A 27,588-nucleotide genomic window follows, 5' to 3' on the forward strand; every position below is an offset into this window, starting at 1 on the left:
AATCAAGTATGCTCAGCTCAGCTGGTCAAACTCAACTGGAGGACCAGAAAAAAAATAACTGCCTTATTATTTAAACTTTGTTTTGTTAAATATTCCAGTTTCTATCATTTACGAAGTAGTGAAAACACTATGCTCTTCATACATCAATATCAGAATATTCCATCCTATTCTATTGTTATAGCCACTAAGCATATTTAAATATGATGAACTATGTATTAAAAACACTTAAAAATACAATTTATTATAAATGTAGCTTTGATAGATGTTTGAATATGGTTTCCAGTAACAAAAAGTGTGTTATGATCGATTAAATGCGCTGATACGTCATTGTGCTGCTAAACACATAACGCTGAGTGGAGTGGTGGACCGCTCCAAGATGGCCGCCCTAAATCTCGTCAGCGACAATAGGCGAGAGCGGTCCATGAGGGTCTATCCTTATGTCTATGGTTTCACATTTTCAGCTCTATATCGCCCCCCCCCGTGGAAGCTTTCCGAAATTGACAGTATGTTTCCAAACATTGAGATTTTTTATTCTCTTGGTTTATTCTCATAAACATTTTTAGAAAGAAATGTGAGAAAATACAAAACAGGTTAATTAAATAGTTAAACTGTAACTGGTAATGATTGCACAACCAAACGTTTCTCCCTTTTCACCTGTTGATCCACTTTAAAAGAAACGAGGCCAGAGAAACCACAAGGTGGCAGCTGAGCGGGAATGTAGGTGTGACGTGTGCGCAGGTGCAGGAGGACAGGAAGGAGGTGAAAGTGCAGCTGAATGAGGTCAGAGTGGTTTGGAAATGAGAAAACGTCTCGCATTCAGAGAGAACAACAAAGTTCAGGAACGTTTTACACTGAAGGGAACCCAGAAATAAACCAGGAACAGTGACAAAGTAAGTACACCCCTGCTGCTCTGATGCTGAAACACTGTCCTCCAGAAAGAGAAACCGTCTGAGGATAAACGGAGAACATCCAACTATCATGTAAGGTGGTGGCAGCATAATGATCTGGGCTTGTCTGGATGGAAGAGCAGATCTGCAGCAGAGCTGAAGCTGGGCGATCAACTAGTTTAAGCAAATTTTTGGTTTCGAATTTCTGTTTTGTTTTTTTATCCAAAAATTAAAGTTTTTTTTTTTTTTCCACCCATATGCCACAGGGTTTCCATAAGTCAGAGCCCAGGGCAGCCATCTTGTTTTACAGCTTTTATTTACTTGGGCTTTAAATTCAGGTCAACTCTACAACCTTTATTGGGGTCAAAATTTTTATTACTAGAATAAAGTCATACAACAATGCAATACGAAAAGTAGAAATTTTTCTGAGAATGAAAATAAAAAATGACAAATTATTTTTAGTAGCAGTAATTTTAAGATGTTCATGTAGTAAAATTACGTATTTGTTCTGCAAATATGACTTTATTCTTGTAATCAAAACAAAAACAATTTGTTATTAAAATAAAAGCCACTAATGAAACATCAAAAATAGTCAAAATATTTTCTAAATATTTTCTGTCAATTGTAATTTCTTTTTAATAAAGATTGTTTTTAAGCTGTATCGCTGTAACAGATCAGCTGAAAAAACAAAAGTGCTGCGATGGCCTAGTCAAAGCCCATGTGACAGGAATCCTGGATCAGAGGGTGTACTTACTTGTTTTTCTAAAATAAAAACACACCGGAATGGATCTTTTGTCCATCAACCAATCAGATGTTCGTCTCCTTCGCGCTCAACCTGACCTCTGATGACCACTTCCTGTCCTGATGCCAGCTTCCTGTACAGCTGCAGCAGCTCGCCAGCCTGCGGCGCCTTCGACTCCGGCGTGGGCGGGACGTCGAAGTCCGAGGACGCCTGAGACGCCGGCAGCTCCTCGAGTTCTGACTGGGCCAGGATGAGGGTGTCGTCCAGGTTCTGGGAGGACTGGTTGGACTGGGAGGCGGACAGCGTCAGGCTGAAGGCGTCCAGGTTCTCTGGGATTCGGTCGCTGTCGCTGAACAGATCCGGGGTCTGTGATGCGGTGGAGCAGCAGGAATGTGATTGGCTGTTCTGGCTGTCGCTCAGCGGCTCTGCCGTAAAGAAATCCTCCCACTTCGGCGCTTTGCTCACGTCTCCTTTTCCCTCCTCTTCCTCCTCCTCTTCATCGTCTTCGTCCTCGCCGTTGGACTCGGTGCAGTCGAAGTAGTTCTGAGCAGCAGACGTCGAATCAGACACCAGCAGAGGTAAAGACGTGGCCACAGGGAGCGCCGTTCTCTCAACTGGCGTCTCTACAGTTAAAGGAGAAACAATTAAGAAAAAGTATCAGCTTTTTCTTAGTTTCACCAAAATAAATTTTAAAAAATTAACATATTTTTTAATTTACTTTAACATGTCTTGTTTGCTCCGATACATCAGTACCAGACTGGCATTCAAAAAATCCTAATAAATACAATTCATGCTAAAGTTGAAGAGATACTTTCAGTGTAGCAAAACTATTAATACTACACAGCTACAAGTTTGTAGAAGTGTACTAATAAATGTACTGATTATGTATTTATTAATGTATTTAATTGACGTTCTCATCTAACTTTTGTTGCTCAGAAGACAAAAATGTACCGCTGTGCGTTTCCTGGTTCAGGATCAGTTTCTTCCGGAGCGGAGCTAGATCCAAACTGTCAAAGAGCTCGTCGTCGCTGCTCGAGTCTGAACACAAAACGTGTGACCTCATTAAACTGGTTGACCTCACTTAAACTGGTTTACCACATTTAAACTGGTTTACTACATTTAAACTAGTTTACCAAAATAAACTGGTTGACCTCATTAAACTGGTTTCAACCAGGCTGCTGACGTGAAGACTGCTGATAATCCAGCTGTTTTTTGCATTTCAGGCAATAAAATTTTTATATTTTATTTAAAAAGGTTTATTTGTATTTTTATGAATTTCTGATATTGTGGTTAAATAAAAATATACAAAACGGGTAATTTTTTCATCCGATTAATAGATTATGCTAACAAATGATGGATCGATTAATCAATAGTTCTGATGAATAATCGTCAGGACAACTGATTAATCATCAGGATAATTGTTAATTGCAGCCCTAATTTGGATACAGTTGGTGTCCCAGATGGATAAAAATCCCAAATATGTCCAAAATGGACAGGAAAACATGAAACGGTCTTCAGGTTCTGTGTGAACAGTTTAGGGCGAGCTACCGTCAGAGGGCCGCTGAGCTCGGCTCCGCTTCAGGACGCCCAGAGGTTTGTAGACGAAGCCGGCGTCATCGGGCTGGTTCCGGCACATCAGCCTCAACCTGGAGACACAAACATCATCATCATCATCATCATCAGAGCGAAGATGACTCTGCAGCCTCAGGTGTGAACCCTGGCAGCACAGACAGAACTGGTCCAGTCTGGTTCCTGGAGCAGATGGACTCGGGATGTTTTACTGGAAAATCTCCCAGAACGTTTCTGCTGATCCAGAAACTTCTGTTGACTCTGAACAAGTAAAATATTTTACCTCAAGCTGCTCTGAATTAGGATCAGTATTTTTAGGAAATACAAAAACAAACGGACGGTTTGTTGGATGGATGGACAGTAAAAACATGGAATAAAGTCTAGGAACACAAATCTCTCCGTTTCTTTCCAAACTCATCTAGACACAGAATAAAAGCCAAATTCCCATTTTTCCAGAATTTTCCAGATTGAAGATTCTTAGCTAATTTTCTCACTGGAAGAAATTAACTCAGAAAACTTTCCTCCATTAAAGCATTTAAACTGTTGGACTCACATCTGCGTGACGTCGGTCAGCGAGCGTCCGATCGGAACGACGCTCGGGAAAATGTTGACGGGCTGCAGGTAGGACAGGAAGTCCTTAATCTGGAACAAACCGGAAAAAAATCCCTTCATTCATCTGAAACAATGAAACCAGCCGATAAAACAAAGTTGGAGATAAGAGTGAAAGTCTGACCTCTGAGTAGGAGGAGTGGAAGCTGAAACAAGCTCTGTAGGAACTACTTCCTGTTCTGGAGGACAGACTTCCTTTAGCCAAACTGAACTGAATTTATTCCCATTCCCCAAAGCGAACAGTTCTTTCTTACTTTATGATGACGTTGGTCTTCTTGGTTCGCTCTCCGAACCACATGGTGGACGGTTTGATGCTGATGATCCGGAGCGGCGACCCGTCAGTTGCCGAGCAACCACACGGCAACCGGTTGCCCTGGAAAAACTCCTCATCCTGCAGTAAGACACCGGGCATTAGTCCTGCTCTGCAACTTGATTAAATGTAACAAAAGTTTGTAAAATGTTAAAAAATATAATGTAGTTGCCATGGAGACGAGGGGAACAAACCCTGGGATGCCGGCAGGCATGGATCTGAGTGGTGCGGTCGGTGGTGACGTAGCTGAGGATCTCCGGCATCTTCTTGAACATCGCCAGACTGTTAACATGGATCTAAAGGAGAAAATGTAAAATATATACAAGATATATAATATTAAAACATTATAAATATTTAAAATTCAAATCCTGAACAGATTCACCAGATGGTTCCCTTAGAATCAGAACCAAAAGAGCAGAAGGTAGAGAACAGATTCGATGGATGGATGAACAGATGGATGAATGAATGGATTGATGACCAAACAGATGGACTAAAAATGAATGGATGAACGGATGGATGGATAAACATACGGATCAATAGATGGATAGATAAATTGGTGACACTTTTGTGAATCTTTATCCACCAGAAAATTTCCTCTTTTGTGATTCCAGATTTCTGTCATGAAAAAGAATCAGGAAAACTCATCGTGTTTCCAGAATCTGACCGTTTCCACGGAAACGAGCAGGTTCCTAGGGTCTGAACAGATTCTGCAGCCTTGGAGGAATGGTGGCAGGAAGGGCTCTGACCCAACAGGATAAACGTTTTTCCTGCATGAGGAAACATCCCTGAACTGCTCACCTGAGTGCCGAACTCGTCTCCCAGGTTGGTGAACAGATACTCGTATCCGTACGCGGCCTTACAGTTCAGCCACACCACGTGATATGGACTCTGGCCGATCCAGTTTCCGATCAGCTCCAAAATCCCTTTCAGACACACTTCCTGCCATCACAGGAAGCAAAACCAAACCTCAAAACACTCAAAGACATAGCATTAAAATAGAGCCTCCAGCACGTAGCAATGATAGCATGCTAAACAGAACCTTAAACATTTCGCTTCGCTAGCATTAAATGCAGTGTCAAGCACTTAGCATCATTAGCATGAAAACAAAACCTCAAACGCTTAGCATTGTAACCACTCGACATAGAACCTTAAGGATTGGGTGCTAAATAGAACCGCTTGTATTCTGTTCTATTTAGAGAACAGCTAGTATCCATGGCAACCCACATCATTAGCATGAACCTTTAACACTTAGCATCATTAGCTGCAGAAAGTAAGATGACTCACTCTGCTGGGGATCTGGTAGAAGCGTGGGTCGTAGAACGTGGAGTCCAGATAAACACTCTGGATGTCTTTGACCCTGGGAGATACGGAGCGGACGGTCAAGACCCAGAACCATCCAGGACCACATGAAGTCGAGGGCCGGAAGTAGGGAGTGTGCGAGCCACTTCCAGCCCACTAGCCAGAAGCTTGAAACCTGTCTTGACTTCACCTACTGCCGGAGTGCAGATGCTCCATCCTGGATGCGTCTCCGACCGCCAGCCGGAAGTCCCCCGTGTATAACACGTTTCCATGGCAACCCTCAAACAGGAACCTGAGAACACGAGGTACAGGCTATCTGTGATGAAACAGGAAATACATCGCTGCCACTTCCTGTAGACCTTTTAACTGGTCAGATCTGAACGATTCTTTAATCCAACTGCTTTTGTTTCCTTTGTGATCAAACAGATTCCCGACTCTGAACCGATTCATGACTCAATAGATTCCTGAGTCTGAACAGACTGGTGAACTGATTCCCAAAACAGATTCATTTGAACACATTTCCAACATTTAAATTTCTCACACACAGATGATAAACAGATTATCTGTCTCCATCACTGAACGAACAGATTCCTACTAGGAATCATTTAAAGAATCTGTTCAGAGATCTGATCAAAGCAGTAGGGAGGGACCTGTTCAGGATTAGGAATCTGTTCGTTCAGTCAGATCTCTGAACAGATTATTTAAATGGTTCCTAATTACCAACAAATTCCTTGTTTTTAACACTGAACAAACTGATTCCTGCCTCCAAGCAGATTCCCACTCCAGATTTCTGGTGATGAACAGATTCTCAGACTGAACACATTCTTTTACTCCACTTATCTGGATCAGCAGATCTTCAGGTTTTTAGCTGCTTTTCACTACATTTCTGCCCACAACTTGAATGTTTTTAGAGGAAATGTTTGCTAAGCCACAAAACTAGATGTGACTCACATGACGGATCCAGGACAGTGACCTGCAGGAAGCAGAGTCACCACAATCTCTTCTCTCTGTCCCACAAACAGAAACCCAAAGTTAGAAACAAAAGCTGAAAATCTCCGACTGCAGCATCAGACCTGAACACACCGACCTCTCCAGACGCTTCGTCCACCAGGGAAATCTGAGTGGGGCTCTCCAGCTCCAGAGGAACCTGCGATGGAAACCAAACTCAGCACGGACCCCAAAACCAAAGAGTATTTTAAGCCTGGCGGGACACCAGGCTTAACTTGCACCCCCGCCAGGCTGAGTTTGTTTATTTACTATACACAGAGGATGGTAGAGTTCCCAAAAAACAGTCAAGTAAGACTAGCACTACTTCTACATATTTTGACTCAAGTAAAAGTAAAAAGTGCAGAGCAGTAAAAATACTCCTAAAAGTATTTTTTCCAAAAAAGTTACTATATTAAATGTAACTAGTTACTACCCAACTCTGATTATAACAATGACAGCAAAAACAGGTTAAAGAATCTCTTTGGTGAAACAGCAAAATGGCAAAAAAAAAAACAAAAACAAAAAAAACCATAATTAGGATAAAACAGTTGACTTGCAAAAAAATTATATTTATTTAGAATTTATTTTTATTTACCTCTGCATTTTAAGACTTTACAGTTGGTGTTTATGTATTGGTAATGTCTTCCAACAACACATAGTACAAATTAACTCAAGGTAAATCTGTTTGTTACTAAACGAACGTCACTAATATTCATGTATTTCCTATGAGAAGTGTTTATATGGCAACACTTTCAAGCATTTCAACCATAATTATATCATATTGGGATTTTATGTAACAGACCAACACAAAACAGTCAATTGTTGGGAAGAATTGTGAAGTTGACAGGAAATTCCTAAATTTCCTGTCAACTTTAAACATTTTTTAACTCTAAAACACAGAAGGCCTCGGGATGACTGCCCCTGCCACCGGGCTTCCTGGGGGAAACTCTGGATGGCCTCAGTGACCGGTTTGGACCCGAGACCAGAGGGGGAAGTACTCACTACGTATTCCTCCCAGAAGGCGTACTTTGGGTTGTTTAGCAGCAACTCTTTGGTCACAAAGGAGCAGTAAAGTCTGACGGTTCGACTGCAAACACAAACAGGAAGTAAGTTGTATTTACTCTTTCATTAAATACTTTAGTATGTTTTTTTTAATATTTGTTAAAACTGTCACCATGTTGTGACAGTGTAATATGAGAAAAGACTGAACTCCTCTGAAGAAATGCAGAAAAAACAACCAATCAGAGCCAGGAAAAGGGTTTTATTGCTGCCAATCAACTTCATGTACACATGGCTAAATGCGCTCATGGCGGAGAAACAACTTACCATTGCAAGAAAACCATTTACCCTCCGTCATGGGTGGCCAGGCTATCTAGCCTTAGCATTCACAACAGGCTTTGCTAGCCCTGTCCCAATAACTCAATTAGTCACATCACAAATTAAAATGATTTATCATTTTCCAAAAATTGGAGGACAAAAGTCTTCGGTTTGGTGCGTTGGTCACAACTACCCTTTTTCAGGAAGGACAATTTTTTTTACAGCGACTTCAACGTCAATTTTATTTGGTGTTTTGTTTATTTAGTTCAGATATTTAAAATGTCTTGCAGTTCCAGTTTTCAATGTTCATTAAAATTAAAGTTCATTGATCTTTGAGAATGTTTTCTTGCATCATTATGCCATTATAATTAGATTACTTAACAATGGTCTCAAAACAATAATGTTATTGTTTATCTTTATAACTTCTGGGACAATTTATCATTGGAACAAGATTTTTATTGTGACAAGCCTACACATTATGACATTGTGATTGGCAGCGGTAAGACCCGCCTCCCGGCTCTGATTGGTTGTTTCTAGTTAGCACTGGGAGAAGGCAGAGCAGTTAATTTTTCATTTATAGTCCAACACTATATCGTCACGACAGTTTCAACAAATATATGAAAACAGGTTTTTGATAAAAGTTACATGCTGCAACGGTAAAGTTTGTTTCAGACTCCATATCCTTTAATGATAGCTCCCATGCACCATATAGCAGTAACAGAGGTAAAAATAATTTAATTTCGTCATATTTAACCAAACGACAGGTGAGATGTGCTCACCTGAACTGCAGTTTTCTCTTCAGCAGAGGTCCTTTCAGTCCTTTCATGTGGTCTGAAACGCAGAAGAAACCATAAAGTCAGAGTTTACGCGACACAGCCGAAAATAGCTAAAATATTCTCCGGTTTAATCACCTTTGTGACAGTGAGATAGGAAATAAGCCTGCGCGTGCAGGTTCTCCCTGTCGAACCGGTCCAAAGACACGGTGGGATACTCCTTCATCCGACCCGCGAACGAACTCATCTCTCAGCCGAACCGTTCATCCACACCGCCTCAAGTTAGTTTGCTCTGCTTCAACAGCATCATCTGGTTTGTTTGTTTGTCCGCCCAGTTCAACTGCTCTTCTTCTACGTTCCAACCAGGAAGTGATTTCAGAATGTCGCCATCTGCCGGCGTAATGGTCCATCGGCGCCTCTGCTGCCGCCATATTGTGAATGACAACTTTCCTTTATTTTACGACTTGTGCTGTTTTATCCTGTTTTTTAAACGTTAATGATGATTTTAATAAAACAGTATGACATAAAACAATATGGTGAATATCATTACCATGACCAATAAGATGAAATCATTACCATCACATAATTCTTCAATTCTTCCAGGTATTATTTATTATGTTGGTAAAAGTATGGAGGCTTTCTTTTGGTTGTTGCAACGATTTAGCACTTTATTAAATAAAATTATTTAAGTAAAAAATAAACACATGGAAAATATAGATCTTTTATTACACATAAATTTGAAAAAATAAAAAAACAAAACAAGTGAAGCTTTCAAATGTTAACTTTTCTACTTGCCTTTTCTATTTCTTTTAAAATACAAAACGCTACTTTGTCATTTTCAAACAGCTATTTACACTATTTACAATCAATATAAGCTGTTTTGTTGAAAGTCAGTCAAAAATTAATTTTAAAAAACCAAATTAAAGAAATAAAATATTTCTGTATTTCTCAGTACCGTTGATATTTGAACAATTGTTCTTCATTTTGATTTTTTTTATTTTAATGCTTACATTAATCTAAAAATAATTTAAACTCTATTTCTCTCTAAAAAGCATTCCTGTGTTTTATGTAGAAGTTTTTATTTATAGATTTAAATATTCTTTGAGTTATTGAAAAAAATATATTCTGAAATTTTATAGCTTTTAGTTTAAAAAAAACTAACTTTGATAATAAAAAAAAACTATCTCATAATTGAGTAATAATCCTATACTATCAGTGTTAGTCTTCTTCTGTGGAAAGAGTCCAAGTTAAAATCAGTTATACGTTTATTTTTCATCAGTGGCATAATAGCTCCTATTTTCTTACATGCTTCCAGCGCCATCTGCTGGAAGGTTTTCACTATACAGTAATACTTAAAAAAAAAGAAAAAAGAAAACCTTCACCCGAGGCACTCAGCTGAAAGGATCATAAAAGAAGCTGAAGCTCCGCCTCCGCTGGCGCACTGATCTCCTCATCGGCTTGTAAATGATGCGGATCATCGTAACTGCAAAAGAAACGGAAAAACTTAACATTCAGCAAAAGATTGATTAAAGTTTTATTTCCCTTCAAACAGCTGCCAGCTCACTTAAAAAAGCAAAATGTTTAATTTTCAGTTCATTATAACTGGTAAACAACGACAAATTAAATAAAAACCGAGCAGTTTTTGATTTCTCAAAGGTTGTTTTTCTATATTCCTTGGAAATGTGACGCATTTCGGTCGTCTCGTGACTATACGGGACTACAGATGTGTTTTCTTTGCTGTTATTAATCTCTGGGCCTGTCACACTCTGCTCATGTGATGGTAACTTCAAAGGGGGAAGATTATGCACATCTAGGATGTATCTCCTGATGTAGAAAGTTAACTGTAAGTAGAAAGACAACTGATCCCATCAGCTGACTTATACAGTCCAGCTGCTTCTGCAACAAAAACAAGAGTTCAGCTGTATTCAATAAGAACAGAACAAAACAAAAACATCTAACTTTATATTTAGTTCTTCAGTTCATGAACATTCTTAATTACAAAATATGATTATTATTAACAATTAACTTATGAATAGGTAAATTATTAATAATTATAATGATTGTTATTATTAATAGTCATTATTAGAAATAATGATTAATAGTATTAATTATTATTGTAATAATTAGAATTAAAAATCATTATTTATCATTTATTATGCTAATAAGTCATAATCAGTGTTGCTGTAATAATGATTATGAATAATAAACTATTAATTAAACAATAACTATGAAATTAACTATTTGATACATAATTATTTTTATAATTATAACTCAACAAATGTATTGTTTGGCTGGAGCATATTTTACTGTAATGTCAGGCGTACTGAGATTTCCGGAGCGCGCCTGCGACCCTGAACGCCTCTCGGTCGGCTCAACAGTTAAAGTGAAGTCACCTTTAAGGAGCTTGAAAACTGGAGCTACCGGAGCTTATTCCCTTTAACTCTGACCTTCTGTGAAACCATGTTTCCACTCGGATCCACTCGGGATCTGTGAGGCGAGTGAAACCCGTCGGAATCGAGAGGTTTGCGGCTTGTTTTGGCTCTTTTTTCGCTGAATGTTTTGATTCTTTCCGAGCGGATGATCTGTTAGCTTAGCTTCTTCTGCCTGCTGCGAGTTAGCCAGTAGCGAGTAAATCTCAGGACACTTTACTGCTCCCGTATGTTTAATTCTTTGTTGGTTTAACATCAATAAATAATGTTTTCGACGTAACTTTAAGATAAAATCACTTACTATAGGGGAAACGAGGATTTGTACGCTTTAAAACAAACAAAATGTATATATAAGTAGATAAGCTCCGTTTGATTCAAGCTAGCACTTAAAATATTTACTTTAATAAATCTGTGTTTCTTATCAGACAGCAACCTTTACTGATTGGGTGATTTATTTCTAAATATGTTCGTCTACCCAAATTGAATATCTTGAGTTTGTTTCTTTAGTTTCTGTGTTGCTGAGAAGAGCCTTAAAAATAAAGATTATAAATCAGGGTTTGGATACGGATCACATGTTTAAATAAGCTACCTTTCCAGATTTATTACATTTTACATTTTAATTCAGAAATACATTAGCTCCACTCCACAAAGAGTTGGTGATGCTGGGGACAGGAAGGATATACAAGCAGCAGCAGTCAGTCTTGCAGCGTTCTGAAGAGGCCTCTGACTGAAGAATGTTACTGTGTGACCAACATGACATGCTAACGGCTCAAAATCCGGGATATTCCACCATAACATGACAAACTCTTCTAATCCACCCAATCTGCTTTTGCCACTCCTCTTTAAATTTGTTTGGCTGTTTGATTAGAAAGATGCTGGAGTAGGGGATAAAATCCTTGAAGAGGTGGTTTGAACTTCCTCCTCCTCTCTCTGCATCCATCAGCTATAAAAATATGTTGCCACGGTTACGCATCATAAAAACAGTTTAAAAGTAAAAGAAGTTAAGGAGGTTACTAAAAATTCATTTTTAAATCTTTTTACAACTTTATTGCGGAATTTTAACTGAGCATTTTTTAAAGTAGAGAAATACAAATAAAAATCTGAAAGAAGCTGTGAACTGTGCTCATTTAAAGCAACACTTTGTTACAGCAGATTATAATTTAGATGTGGGTTACAGTTTGAAAGTAAAATTTTAACACAAAAACACTGAAAAAAAAAGATTATTCACCAATCAGTGATTGGAACAAGTCGATATTTCCCCGATCAACTCTGATCCGTTATCAGCAGGGAGGAAAATAGAAAATCAAAGTTTTTCTTTTCCAATTATTTTTTTTAAATTTTATTTCCTCTTTGAATGAATCTGCAGAATGTGTATTCTTACTTTCAGAGTTGGTAATTATTGAAAATACAAAATAATTTGATAATTTCAACTCCTTAAATAATTAAAGTTATCTACTCTGATGGTGGATTGTTGTCTAAATTAGCTCCAATTTTGTGAATTTAATTGAATGTTTTCCCGTTTCGTGTTTTGCTGACATGTTGGCTCATGTTGTGTGAAATGTTTCATTGTGGGCTCATTTTAAGAAGCCTAGAGAATCACAAGGCGGTGCAGGAATGTAGCTTTAGGCCAGGTTTATTCCAGTTTATAATGAGCCTCTTGTTTTCTCTCTGTGGTGTTTTTTTTCTGCTGATAAAGCTCTGCGAAGGTGTTTTTCCGTTTTCCCTCGTCTTCTCAGCCAGAACAGGAGGAAATGAACGCAGCTGCGTGACTTTTCTCCTCACTCCTCCTTTTGTTTCCCTTTTTATCACTTCTGCTCTGAGCAGAATGTGAAATGTTTCGTTTTAGTTTGTTTTGTCTAAATTTAGGCCGGCGGCACCAGGTGTGCTGACAGAAACAGGAAGTAGGGAGGTTCTTTGAAATCGAAAATGAAATGTTTCAATCTCCTCTACGTGCTGTTATGGAAATATGACGGTTTACATGATTAAAACCTGCTAGAAAAGGTAGGAAACCATCAATGTATTTGTATTTTTAAATGTCAAAGCAGTAATTTTTCCTGCTGGTTCTCTGAGAAATAAAAGTTACTCCAGAAAGTAACAGCTTTTTGTTTTTTTCTGGGTTACAAACTGTTCGCTGCTCATTCTAACATGTTGGAAATTATTGATTATCGTCAATGATTTAAGGTGGAACTAAACCACAAATCACCCATTTATTGGCAGGTAAAATATCTAAATTGGTCTTTACACTGAAAAAACAAAATCACAACATATTTTTAGTTTAGCTTTTAATGGAAATATCTTAGTACACTTAAATTAACTTACATGTAACCAGGATATGTTTGTTTTAAGCCTATACTTCAATAATATTGATTAAAAAAGTATTAATTTCACTGGCAGATTAATTTATAACGAGACATCAATATTAAGGAATTATGAACTTTGAATAAATTCCTATATTTTGCTAAAAAGTGATGTAAAACTTAGTTTTCTTATTTCAAGTGTACTAAAATATTTGCACTAGAAACTAGACCAAAAAATACTTTGTAATATTTTGTTTAAGTTTCTGTGAAATAATTTGTTTAATTCTGCAATATTTTTGTCTAAACCCCTTCAGTGCTGCCCTCTACGGGTTGAAAGGCTGTTACTGCAGGTCAGTTTTTCCTTCTGATCCCTTCCAGACTTGGCCACGCCCCTTTTTTGCATCATAGCTCCGTTTTGCTTTGAAAACCCTTAAGAAAACAAACCAAAGATGACAGAATCGACCGATGATTCACACACAGCTTCCTCGTTTCTCTCAATCTGTTCATCTCTGAACTGAAAGCGTTCATGTTCGAAGTTCACCAAAACCCACGGCAGAAACAAGAACTAGTTTGTCAACGTTTCAGAAGAACCAGAAAAACTTCAACGGTAACCTTATCACTTAGTTTGCATATCCAGTACCTCAACATGCAGCCGATCTGGAGTCTGGGAAAGTATTCACACCCCGGGAAAGTATTTACATCCTTAGGAACTGTTGGGATTTTACATGAAAGAGCAGAAAAGGAAACTCAGTGTGAAGAAAGTGGCTCTGGTTTCATCTTCCTCTTTTGGTCGTGGTTTGTCATCGCCGCTGAAAATGAGAGGAAGTAAAGCTGGAGGTTCAGTTAAATCAGTTCAGCTCTGGGGGGCCGTGACTCGGCGCCACGAGGGAACCACGGTCCGTCCTTCCTCCCCAAAACGGAACCAGCAGAATTTACTCCATTCATCCTGATTTAATTTCCCCTTTTCTGATTCAGTCACACATTCATAAAAACAGGATCTTTACAGACAGCAGCAGAGTCTTCAGTCAGAAGCTTCTTCAGAGAGGTGATGTACAGACTGCTACAGGAGATCCTTCCTGCCATCAGCATCAACAACTCTTTAAAACCTTAAATATGAGTTAAAATTACATTTTATTTTTAAATTGAATTTTCCAGATCTGGGAAAAAGTTGGATCCTTGATTCCTTTTTGTCCTTAAAACCTTTCCTTCCTGTTTTCTGCCTTATCCTGTATTTCTTTTCTTTTTGTATCGTCTTTGTCCTTATTTACTCACTTTTACTCGTTTTCATTCTCATTGCCTCGTTTTTTTATTTTTTTTCTCGTTTTTGTCATTCTCGTTTCTCTCGTTCTATTGTTTTTATCTTGTTTCTCGTTCTTCTTGTTCTCCATTTTTTAGTTCTTTTTCCCCGTTCTTTCACTTTTCATTCTCTCAATTTTCTTGTTTTTCTTCCATTTCTTTCTCTCTTATCTTGTTTTTCTTGTTCTCTCTCATTCTCTCGTTTTTCACTCATTTTTCCTCCTCCCGTTCTGTTTGTTGCGTCATTCAGGAATAAAAACCGTCCCCAACTCGATACATTTCAGTCTGAGGTAAAACGGGTTTCTGCGTCTCTCCTGCCTTCCAGCCTCCGCCATGTCTCCACCCGGCCGTTCGCTCTGACCGATTCACCGACGCCGGGCTGGAGATGAGTTTAACGCAGTGGCTGAGCGTTTCCAGGAGGCGGCGCTGCTGAGACGGGACTGATCGGGTTTCTGCCGCCGCCATGGACGAGTTCTCGACCCGGACCTACGGCACCAGCGGCCTGGATAACCGCCCTCTGTTCGGAGAGACGTCGGCTCGGGTAAAACCTCCAGTTGGCTCAAGATTCAATGGTTTTACCGGTTCCAGCTGGTTCTGGAGTCACGTGTTGAACTTTCTCCTGCAGGATCGGATCATCAACATGGTCGTCGGAGGCTTCACGTCTGTGGTGGTTCTGGTGAGTTCTGCTGTTGATCCATTTAGTTTCAGACCCCTCCCACTGCCAGAACTGAAGTTACTGAGTTTTCTAATCATTTGAACCCCTTCATGACCTGCATCTTTAGTTCTGAGTCGGGTTTCTGACAGACAGCAGCTTCTGAGGCTGTTTCAACACATGGCAGCTCAGTAGTTGCAACCCTTTCAGCAGCCTGTTCCCCTCCCGGCCTGTGGGGGCGCTGCACCAAGAACCACTGAAGGAAACGCAGGCGAGGAGGGGAACAAAGTGGTTTGCTTGGTTTGAGAAAGAGAACCTTTGCTTTCCATTCGAGCCGATCTCTGCAGTGAACGTTCAGACTGAACGCTGATCTCCTCGTTTCCTAGGTAACCGTGATCGGCTCCTTCGTGTTCCCCTCGTTGCCTCCGCGGCCGCTCAACATCTTCTTTGCCGTCTGCATCCTGCTGGCGTGCGGCTCCACCATCGTGCTGGTAACTAAACAGCTCTCTGGCTTTCCAAGCAGCCTGCAACACATCTCCAACTTTTACATTTTCCTTCCCAGCAGATTTAAAGTTTTGTTAAAAATCTTTCAGGCTTCCTGAAGATTATGGAAACATTTTAATTTTCACTAAAAATTGTAAAGAAAATCCAGCAGCAAAAGTCTGAGTTTTTGAAGTTGTAGCTTAAAAAAACAAACTTTGCTTAGTTGTTATTTGTCATTATTACCTATTCCTGTTTATTAAACTTAAGAAATTCAATCTAATAAACTTAATTTTATTAAGTTTAGTTTATTATTTTATTAATAAATTGAATTATTAAATAAAAATTAATACTTCATTTGATTCAGATTAATTTATAAATTCAATTTATTTATTAAACTGAATTTAATTAACTAAATTTTGTTTGGATAAACAACATTTTGGACTAAATTTTTCCAAACTTTAGTCTTCTTTTTGTGTCCAGAAGGCAATTTAAAGAAAAAAATACTTTAATACTTTTACTCTGTTCCTGTTTTTACATTTCAGTATTTTGTCAAACATAATAAAACATAAACATTTTAGATGAGGATTTAAAACTTTTCTGCTTTTAAATTACAAAAACCCAGAGAAACTGTTGATCGTAAAAGGATTAAACCCAGATTCAGTGTTTTAGGTGAAAGTTTAAAGTGAAACGTTTCCTTGCTCTGCAGATATTCTGGTACCGGCAGGGCGACCTGGAGCCCAAATTCAGGAATCTGATCTACTACATGCTGGCCACCATCGTGCTGCTGTGTTTATGTGCCAACCTTTACTTCTTCGACGTCAGGTAGAGGAAGAGGAGGAGGAAGAGGAGCCATCATGGCGTTGACTGACAGAGGGAGGTCCAACGTGGATGAGTGGACCGAGACGGGACCAAAAACACGGAGGGTTAAAGTTCCCGGGGTCAGAGTTCAGACGGCAGAACTCAAACAGAATCGTTTACATCCTGATGAATCCTGACCCTGATGGATCCAACTTGTGTTTCTGTGATTGGAAATAAAGATCTGAACACATTTATTCCTCCACCGGGGGCGCCAGAGAGTCACAGTGATTCAAAACCACAGAATGAAAGTTGAACATTGAAGTTCAAACATGTTCCAGTTTAGCTTCCTGTCGGCCGATTCGAGGCTGAAACTGGAAACCTCTGACCTCCGGATTTGGATTAAAAGGACGTCAAATCCCACGGTGCGTTCAGGGGCGGCTCTACGGTCAGGAATTCAAAGCTTCTTTTAGTTTACTAGTCATAACGAGGAGATTTTTCACGTTAAACCGGGATCAAGTGAAGCTGTTTCTGCTTTTTTACTAGATGCTTGCAAGCTGGGCGATTAATCCGATTTTTGATTTGTGAGGATTTTGAAAAATCTGTATTTTTGTCCACTAATTCTCTCCGTAATTCAGAGTGATGTCAGCACACCCAGGGCGGCCATTTTGCTTTACTATTATGAGAATAGTCGCAACAATAACAGAATAAAGTTGTAATATTACCAGAATAAAGTCTATTAAATAATAAATAGAAATGCCAAATCTTTTAACACATTAATTATCAGTAGTTGGACTTTAAAACTGTCATGGAAACGACTGAATTTGTCAAAGAAAAATCTACAAAATCCGACTTTGTTACTTTGGATCCTGACTTTTTTCTCATAATTTAGGTTTTTCTGGTAAAATTGCGTCTTTATTCTGATGATATTACGACTTTATTCTTGTAATTAAACATATTCTAGTAGCCTGGGCGTATAACTCACAGACGGATTCAAATAAAAACCACAAAATCTGATCCGGTATGAAAAAGTTACATTTTAATCTGTATCATATCACCCAGCCCTAACTGAAATAATCTGCTCCGTTAATCCCGCTGGTGTTAAATCTGAGCTGGACTCGTTACGCATCGTTAGTCTGCCCAGAGCCGAACGGAAACTAGAATCAGCGTTTCTGTTCCTTAAAACTGGAAAACAAAATCAGAGGAAAGTCGATTTTAGGTTCAACATACAGAAATTCACAGTTTTCCCTCCATTTTGTCACTTTAATGTGTTTTATTGTAATTTTATAAAGTAACAGCCTGAATAAAATCAGTCAACTGGCTTCTGTGTGTGACTGAATGTTGGTGGAAATGCCGACGTTCCCTGAACGCCTCAGAGACGAAACGTTTCCTTCAAGATCGGAAGGAAAGAAGGAATCATAACTGGAAACCAGTTTCCAGATGCTGGTTCACTTCCTGTTGTCCACATTGTCTCTTTCTTTGGTCTCAAAAAATATTCTGAAAAAACATAGAAATTTCTGAGCTCAAAATGTTGAAAGTTTACAGGAAAAACTCAAACTTGGAGATTAATTTCACATTTTATAGAAAAAAAATTCAACATTTGGAAAGTTTCAAAAAATTTAAACTTTTGGAGCTCAGAAATTAAAAGAAAATCTGAGATTTATCTAAAAATTGTAGATTTTTTTCTTGCAAATTGTCAACTTTTGGAAAGTAGAAATTCCCACTTTTTTGTTTCTAAAAAAAATTCTGAGATTAATTTCAAAATGTCTGTATTTTGTCCAAAAGTTTTCATCTTTTGGAAATCAGATTTTCACTTTTTTACATGAAAATTTCTGAAATTAAATAAAACATTTCATAGTTTTTTTCTTACAGATTTACTTTTTTCCTGCCTAAATGTCCGTAACACGCCGCAGTGTAAACTTTTCCCTTTCTGACTTTAAGCTCTGGAGTTTGTGGTTCGACCTCCAGGTGAAGGTGGGAATATTTGTGGATGAAATAAAACAGATTTTATTTCATGTTTGGCTGTGAAATAACATTTTCTGTTGAAATAATTCAAAAACAAACTGAATGACAGTAAAAACTGATCCAAATAAAGTCTGATTTCTCACAATGGTAACATTTAAAACTGAAATAGTTTTAGTCCTTTGCGAGTCGCCATGGCGACAAGCATGATTTCATAAATAAAGTCCGTTTGGCTCGGTTCGTCCCAGAGGTCATGTTCGGGTCGACGCTGCCTTCACATTTCATGCAGGGATTCCCCGAGATCTTCAGCTAAAAACGTCCCGATAAAAACAACTCACAGTTCGACTCCGATCCGGTTCTGATCCGGGTCCGATCCAGTCAGTCAGAACCTTCCTGGTTCTCTAGGATGGGATCTGCGGGCAGCAAAGAGGTCGGCAGGGTTACAGGAGTTGGTCAGGAGCGTTTTGGTCGGTGCTGCGTTGCTGTTACCTGTCAAGGTGCTGCTGATGTTGGGAGGAGAGGCGATGAGCACGGCGCTGCCCGACGGCATCCCAGGATGCACCACTGCACCCTGGACAACATTTAGAGGATGAGGTCAGGGACTCAGTCGTTTAATTTATTCTCTTTATTTTAAGATTTTCAGAACCTGGTTCAGATTCTTCAGACTGTCGGACCAGTTCTGGAAACCCAAACCTGAGTCGTTTACATTCCCGAAGGTGTTTTTTTACCTTCTCTGTGAAATCTTCACTTCCTGCCTCAGGGGTTGCCGTGACAACCGCCTCCGACTCCTCCAGGAGTGCGGCGACGTTGAGGTCCTGGCTCCGCCCCTCCGGCGAAGGGGCGGGGTCAGCGGAGACGGTCTGGATGATGACGCCATCTCCGGAGCAGAGGCCGTCAGTCTGCGCAGGAAAAACAAGATGGCTGCTGAAAAACAAACAACGAGGACGGACAGACAGACAAAGGAGAGAGAGAGAGAGGGAGACCCACCGACAGGCTGTGGAGGATGATGTGTTCCTGGGAGGAGGGGGAGGAGCCTGTTGTCAGGGTTACGGTGCTGTTATTGGACAGGCTGAGAGGAAGGCTCTGATTGGACGTCGTCTGGAGGTAGAAGGTTCCGGGGGTTCCGGTTGGCTGCAGCTGGAAGGACTGGAAACAAAACAAACAAATAATTATCTGATTTAAGAGAGTTAGCGCCACGCTAACAAAATACAATTAAATTACCAGAATAAAGCCATACTAGAATAAAGGTGCAATATTATGAGAATAGAGCCGTAATAAAGTCGTTATTCTGTCAACTTTATTTTTTATTTAAATTTTTCAGATTAAAGTCGTACTAGAATAAGGATGTAATATTATGAAAATAAATTTGAAATAACATGAGAATAGAGTCATAATATCACAAGAAAATGTCAGAATATTATGACAATAAATATCATAATTCTATGACGTTTTTCTTGTGATATTCCAATTTTATTCTTGTTTTATTACAACCTTATTCCCATTTCTTTTCTTTTTTTCCACCTTTTTTCTTTTTTTTTAATTTCTTACTAGAAAAACCATGTCTAGTGTATCAAACAAGTCGGGGAAGTAAATTTGACAATAAAACTGTTTTCAGAACAGAAACTGTGAAGGAAGTAGCTTGTGAGCCCAGCCCGTTACCTAGCAACCCCAGAAGAGTTCCACTCCGTTACTTAGCAACCCAAACTGATCTCCAGCACGTTTGGTCAGCTGTTTTACTGCAGTAAATGGCTGCTGATGTTTTGTTGTTGACTTACCATCCAGAAACCACTTGCTGCATTCTTGTTGGTCGTGCAGGAGGCTCCACTAATGCTTTTCAAAGATGTATAATTTTGAAGCTATTTTAATGCACGAGTGTAAACGTTGAGTTGCTGTTTGTGGCTTATTTGGATTTAAAGTGACAGGACCCCATAAAGCAACTCATTATCTAACAATGGTTTTTGCAAAAAACTGTTAAAGATGTTTTAAATAGGCCATAGAACCATCCTAAGGGAGTATCATAGGTCACCTTTTAATTTTAGATGTGGCTTTAAGGGTTACAATTAAAACTATGGTGTCCTGCTGGGTCAAACTCACCGGCAGGATCTCAAAGGTCTGCAGCGCTCCTGAGTTCAGAGTGATGGCGTCTCCGTCTGCGGCTGCATCTGAAGCTACAAACAGACACACGGTGAGGAGGAAGAGCGGCTCGTCACATGTCCGGCTGCGTCGAGTCGCCAGAAGGTCGCCGGCTCTCACCCAGGTGAGTGATCTGCAGCGGGATCTGGACCGGGATCTGCAGCGCTGCCAGTGGGCCGGAGACGGAACTGCAGCCGCTGCTGTCATCCAGCCGGGCCAGGCGGATCTGGAGCGAGGAAGAGGAGGGACTGCCGGGGAGGGACGCCGTCTGTGATGATGTCATCAGCTCCTCCAGGCCCTTCAGGAGGACTGGCACCGCAAACACAAAGCTGCATCAGTAAATCTGAGCTAGGGGCCATTTTTAAGACCGATCTGTCTCCAGGTGGAACGATTATTCAACAAAACAAAAACTGAGACGGCAAGTTTGAATTTACAGAGGATTTCCTCTGATCTACACAAACTCACAGTTATAAACACAGCAGAGCTAATAGTTATTCCAGTGATCAATTATTCTGATGATTAAAGCTGCAGGACGTAACTTATTAAAAATACTCATTTTAGATATTTGTTGAAACTGTCTCCATGTCGCGACAGTTTGCTATGAGATAATGTGTGAAAAATATTTAGCTTCTCCCAGTGATAACTAGAAACAACAATCAGAGCCAGGAGTAGCTACTTTTTAAGAAGTAATCAGTAACAGAGTTACTTTTTCTGCTCACCGCTGAACGGGATCTCCTTGTGGTTGGCCACTTGCCTCTTGATGCTCCACCATTTGGAGCGCAGCCACTGAGGTGAGCGCACGCTGCTCCACCCCCACGCCAGATCCTCCCACTTGATGTCGTTCTCGTCCTCCACCTTCACCGACGAGATCCTACAGGAAACAGGAAGTGTTTGAACCCGTTCAGCCTCTGAGCCTGCGGCTGCCCGGCGCCGGACTCGGACCTGCGCAGGAGGTTCAGGTCGTCCTCCTTCGTCCACTCGGCTCCTCCGCTGTGCTTCCAGTTCAGGTAGTTCAGCCACTTGGACCGACACTGCTTCTCTGAGCGCGTGCGAACCCGATCCGCCACCGTCGCCCAGGAAACCCCGGCCGTGACCGCCGACCCAGGCGACACGCCTGCCATTTCATACACCACCTCCGCCAGGCGTCCCTCCTCCTCCTCGCTCCATTTACCTGATGTGTAGCATTAGCATTAGCGATAGCAGGCAGCTGAAACCGGAGCAGCGAGGTTCTTATAATCCTGACCCGTGTTGCAGGTTTCCTTCATCAGACGGCAGCGGTCCTTAACGGAAGAGGCGCTGCGACCCAGAGCCGCTCCGATCGTCGCCCAGTCGTTCCCGTGTTTTTCCCTCAACCTAAAAAAAACAAACAAACAAACAAAAAAAAAAAACAGGTCTAAGCAGGACTGGCTGGTAAACGAGCCTCCGGCCACTAGGTGGCAGCAGTTGTTACTGAAACAGCAAAACAAAACGAAAAAGTGCTTTATCATTTTATCATTTCATAATTTTATCGTGAAAATTTTTGAATCATGATGAAAATTTTGATTTATTGTTTCCACAATAAATTTTAGTCATTGATGGTAAATAAAATTAAATTAACTGAATTATTGTAAATGTTAATTTTGCTAAAACAGCTGAATTTTTTATCCAGAATTTTTCTTTTATTTTGATTAAGAATAAAAAAAAAGATTTATAGTCACAATAAATTTCAGTCAGTCAAAAATAAAACTGACAGAATTATTGCAAATATTATTTTTGCTATTTTCTAAATCACTTGTTCCATGAGAGCGTCAAGAAATATCCGTAAATTTGAAAATATGATTAATTGCAGTTACTAGATTTGAAATTTAAAAACAATAAAAAGATCTGTAAAAAGTTAAAACTGAGTTGTTGCAACTCATTTTGTCGATCTGTTTCGATAATTGGGTAATAAATGCTAGTTTCCCACTGTTTTACTCACGCTTTGAGTTTCTCTATCTCCTCCGGAGTATACCTGGAGAGGAGAAGGACCAGTTAGCTCTCCTGACTGGGTCACAGCCTGATTCCAGCTGTCTGATCCTGAACTCACTTGCCAACGTGGTTTCTGTCATCGTACATCCGTAAAACTCTCCGGTAGACGGCGAACAGCGGCCGGTTCAGTCCCAGCGCCACCGAGCGGTAGAAATCCTTCCTCTCCTCTTTCGACATCTCGAAGATGATCTCTGCTGGATCCTGGATGCCGCGCCGCTGAAAGAACGCAGCACAGATGATTCTTTATGTCAGGGATGTCCAATGTGAGGCCATTTGTGGCCCTTGGGATGATTTTATATGGCCCCCAACTTCAACTCAAGAACAGTAGAAACTTGGACCGCCAGCACTTTTCATTCTGATAGACAGTTTGTCATTTATTTAGTGTAACATTTTTCACTGTGAAACTTAAATATGACCTATTCTGCTTCCTTGAACAAGTTAGGATAGGTCATTGGCCTATACAAAACATGTTCATCACTCTATTTTGCACAAAATCATCCTTAGATAATAAGGTTTTCAATCTGGCCATGGGTAGGTATCAGGCGGAACTCTGCTGGGGTTGCCAGGCAACGGGCGGAACTCTGCTGGGGTTGCTAGGCAATGGGTGGAACTCTGCTGGGGTTGCTAGGCAATGGGTGGAACTCTGCCGGGGTTGCTAGGTAACGGCACAGTGGCCGCTTTTTTAAAATTCACAGAAATATTTTATGTTTTTAAACAGATTTTTTTAATTTGGATACCACAACTTTACACGTTTGTGAACAAAAGACACAGAAACGATGATCGCCATGGTGACGGCATACCTTCATGTATCGGTCGATATTGTTGATCAGGATGTCGATCTCCTCCTTTGACCACATTCCCTGCTTCCACCTGTGACCTGAAGAAGAACAGAAATCATTATTAAACTAAAAGTATTTGGTTGGTTTGACTGAGAGCAGAGAGAAAAAGAACCACAGCAGGTAGAAATGAACAAGTGTTTAAGTTTTGATCTCCAGTGGAACTGAACTGAGTCTACCGGACTCCCAGGTGAGGAAACACTTTAAATGTTTTGAATAAATAACAGCTGTGGGCATTTGGACCTTTGTTGGCCAGCGTGTCTTTGTCCTCTTTAGTGGTGAACCAGGCCTGACTGACTGGTGACACTTCAGCCTTCTGCTCTTTGTCCTCATGCAGAATCTGCACAAACAGATACAAATGGTTCTGTCTGACTTGTTCTGTTGGACTCAGAACCATCTTCCACCATGTCCAGCTTCACGTCTACCTCGATCTCAGTGACGCCGTCCTCAGGCAGGTCGCCTTCAGCGGTGGCCGTCATCGTCACCTCAAAGCTCTCGTCGTTTTCAGACACTAACAGAGAAAACAGGAAATCTAAAACTCTCACATCAGTTTTGGTTTGTGGCTCCAATTTCAAACATCTGGAATGTTTGTTGTATTTGTGTATTTTAGCAGTGGCTGAGCGGTTAATGAACTTGTTATTTTAATTAAGATCTGTTTATTGCAAATGTGTCGATTGTTGTACTTTAAAGTCTAAAAGATGTAATGACATAGCTGTCAATACCAGTTTTAGCCATTAGGTGTCAGTATTGTTTGTGGTCACATGGTGAAGCTCCAATAGATATAAGCAGAAGGAGAAATGGCTGAACCAGAGGTGGCAAACCTAATGAAAAAGTAAAATGTCTTTGTTCTTTCCTCAACACTATTGATTCACATTAGCTGCATTCACATTGCAAAATTTGACATTTCAAAACTAAATTTGCTTAAAGGAAACACTGCAATTTTGAAAAATCTAACATTTTTGATAAATAGTTTAAGCGGTTAGATGAGAAGGAGTTTTTTTGGCCGTATTGCAGTTGTTTCATTTTGCAAAACTGTAATGGAAATGCTTTTTTCCAATCACACGAGTCGCACGATCAACAACAGGATGTTACTACTTGACTTATCTCGTGATCAAACTTATTCATCTCTTAGTTTATTGAAATAAACTAAGAGATGAATAAGTTTGATCTCAGTTTATTGGAGTAAACTAAGACGTCAGCAGCTCCGTTATTGAAACACAGCTTCTGACAGTTCTTGGTTTGTTCCAGTTCATAGTGTGACATAAAGCAGCTTATGAGATTCTGAATTGATCCCTTTAGATGTAAACAAATAAAAATCAGAGACAGAAAAACAAACATCTCACTGGTGATGACAGAGAACTGAGGCGTCTCCAGGTTTTCCTCTGTGGAAACTCGCGTCTTCTTTTGAAGAGGCTCCAACTCCTCGTCTGCAAACACATTCACACCTCAGTAATCATAATTTCCTTTGGGATCAATAAAGTATTTTTGAATTTAAATTTAATTTGCTACAGCAGTACAAGCTTCCCGTTTTGGTTACAGGTTGCATGTTAATCTTCTGTTTTCCTTTATTTTAAAGGTGAGAAAACGAGTGCAGTCACAAGCCGTGTTTCTATCGATCATTTTTGAAGTATTTTTTAAGAAAAAAAGGAAATGATGGAAATAGCAAAATTAAAAAATAACTTCTTACATTTTGCCAAAACTGGTGGTGGTTTTTGGCTTTTATGAGAAAGAACCGATGTGATGAAGAGGGGAGGAGACACGTCAGGGTTTCAATACTTTTCGGTTTTTCATTACACTTTAGTTTTATTTCGTTGTGACTTTTTGTTAGTCTAAAGTTTTAATTAGTTTTTAGAATGTGTTTGCTAGTTTTTATTAGTTAATACTGTTTAATTTTAGTTTTTTTATTAGTTACAGTAGTAGTTTAACTTTTTTCATACATTGGTTCATTTTTAGGTGAAGAATTCAAAAAGATAAAGTATTGAGATTGTGTTTACAGCTTTTGGGTCATGAATACTCAACAGAACGTAACATTTTAATAAAATATTTTCAATTATTGTAAAGCAACAAACTGACGCTGGTGTTTTCTCCCAACGGTTGCAGCCGCCACTTTGAGAAAATTTCTGCCATATACAGCATTAACATCTGATGAAATCATTGACGTGGCTAGTTGACTTCAACACACCTAAAAACAATAATCATTTTGCTACATTTTAAAAGTTAACTGAAAATGTATTACGGAGTTGTCTGCTTGTTGACCCACCATTTGAAGGACAGTGCAGGATGATGCTGCCATCACTGTCATGAGTCAAAGTGACGGGCTTTACACTTTCTAACGCTGCTGGTTCTTCTTCTGCTGCTGCTGAGCTCATCCTGCACCTGCTTGAAACACAAAACACACCAACCTAACTGCTGCTAACCCGACACAAAGCCGGGTGTAACTGTAGTAGAGCACAATGCAGCTAATCATAGTCTAAGCAAAACAGAACAAAGAAATAAGAACAAAAAAAACGTTTTTATGTGCAAAGAAAACAACTCTGCAAATATCAGCTAAATTCTGGCAAACTACTTTTAAAACATAAGTTAAAAGAAAAAAGATGACACAACTGCTAAAACAAAGCCTTTATTAAAATGTTTGGATTGTTAAAATTGTAAGAAAGACAGATACTGTATCATTTCTGTGGCCACTGTATTAGGGTAAACTCTCAAATATTTACAAGGGACTATGTAAGCTTGTTTTTTATTGTTTTATTCTGTTTTATGAATATAAATAAAGCTGAATACAGCATAGCTGAAAAATAACCCGTAACTAGTCATGCATTTACAGAAAATATTGAACTTTTAATTAATTTAGCTTTACTCTCTGTCTCCCTCTACCGTTTTCAACTTGAAACTATGTCAACGAGTACTTTTCTGGATTATTTTATTATAAATTACCATTAATAATCATTATTATTATATAATATGCATGCCGAATTATAAACTTCGCAATTTAAAGTTCAGTCCATGTGAAAACTACACTAGAATATGGTTACAGTATATCTGAATCATAAAATAATGCATAAAATGACATATTATGTATAAGGGGTTTGGAATGCGGCCCCGTCAGGCTGAGAAAAATATATTTAGGCACTCAATGTGCATTGTTTACATCTACACAACAATAAACAGAAACAGAGTCACATTCAAGACGTTCGTAATCCAGTAAAGAAAACCCAAGATTTCTCGGTTTTTCTTGCAGCTGCTCTGAAGCTAACAATTAGCATCGAGCTAAAAGAAAGACGACATAAAAATCTGCGGCGCCATGTTTGTCGACAAGCTCTCGCTTATGGCGCCTGAGTAGTTTTGGCTATTATTTAGGCTTTGAAACGATTTTTCTGCTTTGGTTTCGCTCCTGCACGTCTCATGGTCTCTGGCCACCAAAGAGAAAGTGAATTTTACTTTTGATTTGGCTACTTACTTCCTGTTTTTGGTCCGGGGACTTTCGAGGTACCAGGATGAAGGTAAAGTGCCAGGATGAAGGAGAGCCTCACGGAGGCCACGGGTTGCCAGGTTTGACTCTAGTTCTATTTTAAAATGGTAAATAGTAAATCTTTTGTTCATTTGGAGCAAAGAAAAAAAAAGAGAGAGAAAAAAAGATAAAAAAAAAAACAAACAAAATCCTGACGTTCTTGAATTGCACCTCAGTCAGGCAGAAATAAGTTGCAGTCATGGATATGATCCTTGCCCATTATGATGGATGGAAAAAAATGTTTTACATTTTTTCTTTGGTGCTGCTTTGCATCCATGAAGCCTCATTGTCAGATTCTCTGGGAATTTTGGAGTCATAGATCAGATATTATCTGAGCTTTTTGAGATGCTAATCTACTTCCACAAGTAAAATAAGTACTTTGTTGTCAGTAAATAAGTAAAAGCAAAAATTCTTCCAACTGCACAGCATCCAAATCTGAAGTTATCCAAACAAATAAATGATTAACAAAAGTCTACCAAAAGAACAATTCAGAACTATTGCAAGCGAGCTGGCAGGCACATATTTAATAATTCTGAAACAAACATGACAAAGATCCATTTAGGTGGAAAAAGGCAAACCTGGCAACCAGTGTGAATATACCATTTGCTAATTTATTTAACTAATTTTAACAGAAAAACACTTCAATGCTTGTATTTAAATGCTCCCTCTGTCCCCTTTTATATTTATGGTTTAACTT

The 27,588-nt window shown here is 39.4% G+C and overlaps 3 protein-coding genes and 1 long non-coding RNA gene across 8 annotated transcripts in view; 1 reads left to right on the top strand and 3 right to left on the bottom strand.

Annotated features, from left to right (window-relative positions):
* Positions 1-9,128, bottom strand: part of dclre1c (DNA cross-link repair 1C, PSO2 homolog (S. cerevisiae)) — a 12,301-nt gene extending 3,173 nt beyond the window's left edge. Inside the window, exons 1-15 of one of the 3 annotated variants that reach the window (XM_007575149.2) lie at positions 8,632-9,121; positions 8,500-8,551; positions 7,406-7,490; positions 6,504-6,563; positions 6,368-6,423; positions 5,607-5,708; positions 5,402-5,474; positions 4,916-5,056; positions 4,312-4,413; positions 4,062-4,198; positions 3,932-3,986; positions 3,752-3,840; positions 3,178-3,275; positions 2,581-2,667; positions 1,728-2,252 (exon numbers count right to left, since the gene is read on the bottom strand). In XM_007575149.2, coding sequence (XP_007575211.2) covers positions 1,728-2,252; positions 2,581-2,667; positions 3,178-3,275; positions 3,752-3,840; positions 3,932-3,986; positions 4,062-4,198; positions 4,312-4,413; positions 4,916-5,056; positions 5,402-5,474; positions 5,607-5,708; positions 6,368-6,423; positions 6,504-6,563; positions 7,406-7,490; positions 8,500-8,551; positions 8,632-8,740 — 1,771 coding nt within the window. In that variant the 5' untranslated portion in view covers positions 8,741-9,121. Of the gene's footprint in view, positions 1-1,727; positions 2,253-2,580; positions 2,668-3,177; positions 3,276-3,751; positions 3,841-3,931; positions 3,987-4,061; positions 4,199-4,311; positions 4,414-4,915; positions 5,057-5,401; positions 5,475-5,606; positions 5,709-6,367; positions 6,424-6,503; positions 6,564-7,405; positions 7,491-8,499; positions 8,552-8,631 lie in introns of all 3 variants that reach the window. The other 2 variants (XM_016662407.1, XM_007575150.2) reach the window with 2 other exon arrangements.
* Positions 9,129-9,740: 612 nt separating this feature from the next.
* LOC107833358 (uncharacterized) lies at positions 9,741-11,897 on the bottom strand. The gene is made up of 2 exons (XR_001659097.1): positions 11,554-11,897; positions 9,741-9,976 (listed from the first exon to the last, which is right to left on the bottom strand). It is a non-coding gene; the product is annotated as an uncharacterized LOC107833358 (long non-coding RNA).
* On the top strand, positions 10,846-17,767 carry tmem243b (transmembrane protein 243, mitochondrial b). 2 transcript variants are annotated; one of them, XM_007575153.2, is made up of 5 exons: positions 10,846-11,014; positions 14,841-15,056; positions 15,141-15,191; positions 15,554-15,658; positions 16,357-17,767. In XM_007575153.2, the coding sequence occupies exons 2-5, from the start codon at positions 14,979-14,981 to the stop codon at positions 16,474-16,476; spliced, it is 354 nt and encodes a 117-aa protein (XP_007575215.1). In that variant the 5' UTR covers positions 10,846-11,014; positions 14,841-14,978; the 3' UTR covers positions 16,477-17,767. The 2 variants fall into 2 exon arrangements, with proteins under 2 accessions (XP_007575215.1, XP_007575216.1); XM_007575154.2 differs by lacking the exon at positions 10,846-11,014 and adding an exon at positions 12,050-12,923.
* A 476-nt stretch (positions 17,768-18,243) lies between these two features.
* Positions 18,244-26,940, bottom strand: dmtf1 (cyclin D binding myb-like transcription factor 1). 2 transcript variants are annotated; one of them, XM_007575151.2, is made up of 17 exons: positions 26,841-26,940; positions 25,644-25,759; positions 24,727-24,810; positions 23,809-23,894; positions 23,627-23,723; positions 23,348-23,424; positions 22,606-22,763; positions 22,498-22,530; positions 21,784-21,893; positions 21,483-21,711; positions 21,260-21,411; positions 20,661-20,849; positions 20,502-20,575; positions 19,395-19,553; positions 19,136-19,306; positions 18,897-18,978; positions 18,244-18,820 (listed from the first exon to the last, which is right to left on the bottom strand). In XM_007575151.2, exons 2-17 carry the CDS (start codon positions 25,750-25,752, stop codon positions 18,786-18,788), a joined length of 1,845 nt encoding a protein of 614 aa, XP_007575213.1. In that variant the 5' UTR covers positions 25,753-25,759; positions 26,841-26,940; the 3' UTR covers positions 18,244-18,785. The 2 variants fall into 2 exon arrangements, with proteins under 2 accessions (XP_007575213.1, XP_016517862.1); XM_016662376.1 differs by having other exon boundaries at positions 25,644-25,762; positions 26,841-26,938.
* Between the last annotated feature and the right edge of the window lie 648 nt (positions 26,941-27,588).

The sequence above is a fragment of the Poecilia formosa genome, unplaced genomic scaffold, assembly GCF_000485575.1.
Source record: "Poecilia formosa unplaced genomic scaffold, Poecilia_formosa-5.1.2 Scaffold371, whole genome shotgun sequence".
Classification (NCBI taxonomy): Eukaryota; Metazoa; Chordata; class Actinopteri; order Cyprinodontiformes; family Poeciliidae; genus Poecilia; species Poecilia formosa.

Coding starts and splice junctions, on each gene's coding strand:
- dmtf1 (XM_007575151.2), bottom strand. CDS start 25,752: ATGAGCTCAGCAGCAGCAGAAGAAGAACCAGCAGCGTTAGAAAGTGTA. Junction 24,811..25,643: donor CCTGCACTGTCCTTCAAATG/GTGGGTCAACAA, acceptor ATGTGTTTGCAG/ACGAGGAGTTGGAGCCTCTT. Junction 21,894..22,497: donor GAGATAGAGAAACTCAAAGC/GTGAGTAAAACA, acceptor TGTTTTTTTTAG/GTTGAGGGAAAAACACGGGA.
- tmem243b (XM_007575153.2), top strand. CDS start 14,979: ATGGACGAGTTCTCGACCCGGACCTACGGCACCAGCGGCCTGGATAAC. Junction 15,057..15,140: donor TCGGAGAGACGTCGGCTCGG/GTAAAACCTCCA, acceptor TTTCTCCTGCAG/GATCGGATCATCAACATGGT. Junction 15,659..16,356: donor GCGGCTCCACCATCGTGCTG/GTAACTAAACAG, acceptor CTTGCTCTGCAG/ATATTCTGGTACCGGCAGGG.